Source organism: Silurus aristotelis (assembly GCF_946808225.1).
Source record: "Silurus aristotelis genome assembly, chromosome: 10".
Classification (NCBI taxonomy): Eukaryota; Metazoa; Chordata; class Actinopteri; order Siluriformes; family Siluridae; genus Silurus; species Silurus aristotelis.
Window position 1 is genome coordinate 396,572 of NC_139583.1, and position 5,000 is coordinate 401,571.

At 43.1% G+C, this 5,000-nt stretch overlaps 1 protein-coding gene across 3 annotated transcripts in view; it reads right to left on the reverse strand.

The window, feature by feature from the left end:
• Positions 1-5,000, reverse strand: part of fbn1 (fibrillin 1) — a 126,725-nt gene that overhangs the window by 74,323 nt on the left and 47,402 nt on the right. For all 3 annotated transcript variants that reach the window (XM_083552174.1, XM_083552176.1, XM_083552175.1), the window contains exons 8-9: positions 4,281-4,406; positions 184-309 (exon numbers count right to left, since the gene is read on the reverse strand). In XM_083552174.1, the coding sequence (XP_083408300.1) occupies positions 184-309; positions 4,281-4,406 (252 nt within the window). The remainder of the gene's footprint in view (positions 1-183; positions 310-4,280; positions 4,407-5,000) is intronic.

Consider the following 5,000-nt stretch of genomic DNA (forward strand, 5'->3'; position numbering starts at 1 on the left):
AGCAGTTGAGGGTTAGGGGCCTTGCTCAGGGGCCCAGCAGTATTAACCCAAGAGCCACCACTTTCCCACCTCAGAACAGATCACATATCTGTTTCAGGGATCAGGACAAAATCTGTACATGATGTGAAACTCAAACTCGTCTTTGGGAGAAATGGTTATGGAACTGTTCATCCTGAAGCTCACCGATGCACCGTGATCCATCCAGAGCCGTGTCGTATCCCACAGGACATTTACACACATAGCTACCGATGGTATTAGCGCATTCCCCTCCACTGCACAACCCGGGGATGGTGGAACACTCATCTACATCTGAAAGAGAAAAATTGATCTTCATGATCTCCATGCACACTACAAATACACCAGACTGTAAACTTGTTTAAAAAACATTATCTCCAGGTGTTTCAGGGCTCCAACTTCCCTTTCATTAGAACTTCTACAGTTTGTTTGTTGTACCTGATACTTGCCATTTACACACACACACACACACACACACACACACACACACACACACACACACACACACACACACACACACGTGGGTTTGCAGTGCTGGAATTTGTGGATTGTGCCTTCTGAACTCAGGCTTTATTTCAGTCTCTCCTTATTAAATTGATCATGACATCATGGCAAAATGACAGAGACATGACAATCCCTCCCAGGAAGTCAAGACAGATCCAACCAGAATGGCCTTATAAATACAGTGAGGAAAATAAGTATTTGAACACGCTGCTATTTTGCAAGTTCTCCCACTTAGAAATCATTGAGGGGTCTGAAATTGTCATCGTAGGTGCATGTCCACTGTGAGAGACATAATCTAAAAAAAAAATCCAGAAATCACAACGTATGATTTTTAAACTATTTATTTGTATGATACAGCTGCAAATAAGTATTTGAACACCTGAGAAAGTCAATGTTAATATTTGGTACAGGAGCCTTTGTTTGCAATTACAGAGGTCAAACGTTTCCTGTAGTTTTTCACCAGGTTTGCACACACTGCAGGAGGGATTTTGGCCCACTCCTCCACACAGATCTTCTCTAGATCAGTCAGGTTTCTGGCCTGTCGCTGAGAAACACGGAGTTTGAGCTCCCTCCAAAGATTCTCTATTGGGTTTAGGTCTGGAGACTGGCTAGTCCATGCCAGAACCTTGATATGCTTCTTACAGAGCCACTCCTTGGTTATCCTGGCTGTGTGCTTCGGGTCATTGTCATGTTGGAAGACCCAGCCTCGACCCATCTTCAATGCTCTAACTGAGGGAAGGAGGTTGTTCCCCAAAATCTCGCAATACATGGCCCCGGTCATCCTCTCCTTAATACAGTGCAGTCGCCCTGTCCCATGTGCAGAAAAACACCCCCAAAGCATGATGCTACCACCCCCATGCTTCACAGTAGGGATGGTGTTCTTGGGATGGTACTCATCATTCTTCTTCCTCCAAACACGTTTAGTGGAATTATGACCCAAAAGTTCTATTTTGGTCTCATCTGACCACATGACTTTCTCCCATGACTCCTCTGGATCATCCAAATGGTCATTGGCAAACTTAAGACGTGCCTGGACATGTGCTGGTTTAAGCAGGGGAACCTTCCGTGCCATGCATGATTTCAAACCATGACGTCTTAGTGTATTACCAACAGTAACCTTGGAAACGGTGGTCCCAGCTCTTTTCAGGTCATTGACCAGCTCCTCCCGTGTAGTTCTGGGCTGATTTCTCACCTTCCTTAGGATCATTGAGACCCCACGAGGTAAGTTGTTGCATGGAGCCCCAGTCCGAGGGAGATTGACAGTCATGTTTAGCTTCTTCCATTTTCTAATGATTGCTCCAACAGTGGACCTTTTTTCACCAAGCTGCTTGGCAATTTCCCCGTAGCCCTTTCCAGCCTTGTGGAGGTGTACAATTTTGTCTCTAGTGTCTTTGGACAGCTCTTTGGTCTTGGCCATGTTAGTAGTTGGATTCTTACTGATAGTATGGGGTGGACAGGTGTCTTTATGCAGCTAACGACCTCAAACAGGTGCATGTAATTTAGGATAATAAATGTAGTGGAGGTGGACATTTTAAAGGCAGACTAACAGGTCTTTGAGGGTCAGAATTCTAGCTGATAGACAGGTGTTCAAATATTTATTTGCAGCTGTATCATACAAATAAATAGTTTAAAAATCATATATTGTGATTTCTGGATATTTTTTTTTTAGATTATGTCTCTCACAGTGGACATGCACCTACGATGACAATTTCAGACCCCTCCATGATTTCTAAGTGGGAGAACTTGCAAAATAGCAGAGTGTTCAAATACTTATTTTCCTCACTGTATTTTAATCCTATCTGGAATTCTTAAACACACTCTCTAGGGATTCTGGGAACCATGTTATTATTTCTGGGCAGAGACGACCGAATCGACTCCTTTCAACATGGCACACTCAGCATAAGTGTGTGTGTGTGTGTGTGTGTGTGTGTGTGTGTGTGTGTGTGTGTGTGTGTGTGTGTGTGTGTGTTTCATGGCTGGTCTACTAGTCTGTTCCTCTTCCTTGAAGCCACATGGCACTAGAGAGGTTTGACTCCACAGCACTGGTAATGAACCCTTTATAAATTCAGTGAAGCAGGACTAAAAATAACTGCTCTGTCCCTTCTTATAAACAAACACCAGCTGAAGATGGAGTGTGTGCTCTGTCTCCAAGGTGAAGCCTGGGCAAATTCTTTCATACACACCAGGAGAACTCTATCAGTGAGAAGCCTGAATTATAAACCTCTGAAACCTCATCAACCATACGACCCTGTGACCTTGGCCATAATCCTGACTTTATATTATTCTGGTCTTGACTTTCATCACGACATTTTCATACCTAAACAATATATAATGTCATTTAATAATATCTTGACTCTGTTCTTAATTGATGCTTGATTCTTATCCTGAACTTTCAATCCTTGATCTTTAAATATTACCCAAATCCTTCAGAGAACAAACATCAACAGAACTTCAGAGCTCATCCTATAGTATAATATATTAATATTTATTGCTAACCACTGAGTTTCACTTCCACTGATGCTATCGCTGAAGTCCTTCCATTGGTGCTACACAGCACAGAGATGGCGCTGGTTAAAGTGGTAAATGTCCCGCTATGGCCTCTGAATGCTGATGCTGAATGTCTGAATGCTGATGGCAGAGTAAAGTCAGGCCCATGTCTCTTTCTGCAGAGTCAAATAAACAACCACACACCCCTGTATTACCACCACATTTAAGTTTTATAGTCAGACGTCCAGCCTGCAGCCAGAGTTTCATCTTAGATGTTTCATAAACTGAAGGGCAGAAGTGGGGTTAATTTAAGGCCTGCACTGCACCAGATCAAACCTGTCATGTATTTATCTTAAACACCATTATTACTGCAGAAAAGTGGCAGAAATCTTGACACTTAACCAGATTTTTGAATCTGTGTGCTACAGAAAACATCTCAAGAAAATGAGAGAGAACTGGCCTTCAGGTTTAGCAATGGATTTCTGTCTTTCTCTAATCATTAATGTCTCCATTCTCTTCTAATCTACAATTTTTTCCAAGTCTTGAACTTATCCAAACCCAGATCTTGTAAATGACCCTGGTGGGAGCCCAGCCCTCAGTTCCCTGGGATCTTATCATCTTTATGGATTTCAGGTTTACAAATGCCAAACATTTAAGAGTTGGTACCAAAAAAGTATGGAGACTCACTCTGTTTACAAGAAAGTAATTTATTTATCTACGTTTCCGCATGATCACCTTCAAAATAGTCCCCTTGCACAGTAATACAGCACCTCCAGCGTTCTTCTGGAACGTGTCCTGGAAATCAACCTTCTGCGATTTGATCTCCAGATCTCCACAATCTCTGCATCTTCATCTTTGGTAAGAGGTTGAAGCCCACATGACCAAATCTGGCAAGTATGTGTGTGGAAGTGATTAACATGTGAATTGTTCTCCGGTGATCATCATGAACAAGTTGCTGAATTTTTGGGTTTTGAGCTCGTTAAAGGTCTTTCTGACTTCTTGTCTTGTTCTTCCCCACTTGAAGCGTGTGTGCTGCTCAAAACACCTCAAACGATTTGTTGCAGCATCATCGTATGTCAAACGTACGTCACCTCAAAGGTCTCTATGGCAGGTTTGCACAGTTTCAGACAGAATTTCACGTTTGCCCTTTGTTCTAACCCGCTGTAATGAAATCATGGGTCAGAACAGTCCCAATTACACCATTAGTCTCCAAAGTTTTTTATACCACCTTGATCAACAACATTCAATTGTAAAGTCAAAGGTCAAGTCCTCACCTTCACATTTCTGGCTGATCTCGTTGAATCGGTGTCCTGCTGGGCATTTACACTCGAAGGAACCCACTGTGTTAATGCATTTTCCTCCCTGACACAGACCAGGAATGGCCTGGCACTCATCTACATCTACACACACACACACACACACACACACACACACACACACACACACACACACACACACACACACACACACACACACAGGGTGATAAATGAACAGTGGGGAATGTGGAAAAGTTAAATGACAGATATTTGCTAAGAGACACACTGGAGACAGAGCATCTGAAGAAACATAGAGGAACAAGATAGGGGGAGGAAAGGGAGGGAGATAGTGTGTGAGAAGGTGAGAAAGGGAGGAAAAGACAGGGAGAAAGAGAGAGACAGGGAGGATGGGGTCTAACCCTCCTCAGCGTGGTCAGACAGCCAGACATTAGAGGAATTTTCCCAGCTGGAGAAATAAGTGTGAGGGCCAAATCAAGCAGCATGTGGATCCACCCCAAATACACAATATGATTCTTCAAAATGCTCCTGCTCAGAGAGCCGCAGACTTAATTTCATAGTCTTAAGCGTCTGCTAAATGCCACAAATGTAAATGTAAGCAGGAGGTCAAAGCAGGCTGAGGGCGGAGACAGTGTCAGGGCATGGCTATCACTGAGGGATGGAAAACTTACACGTGTGAAAGTGTTGCAAAAAATGCACTACATACACATTAACAAGTGT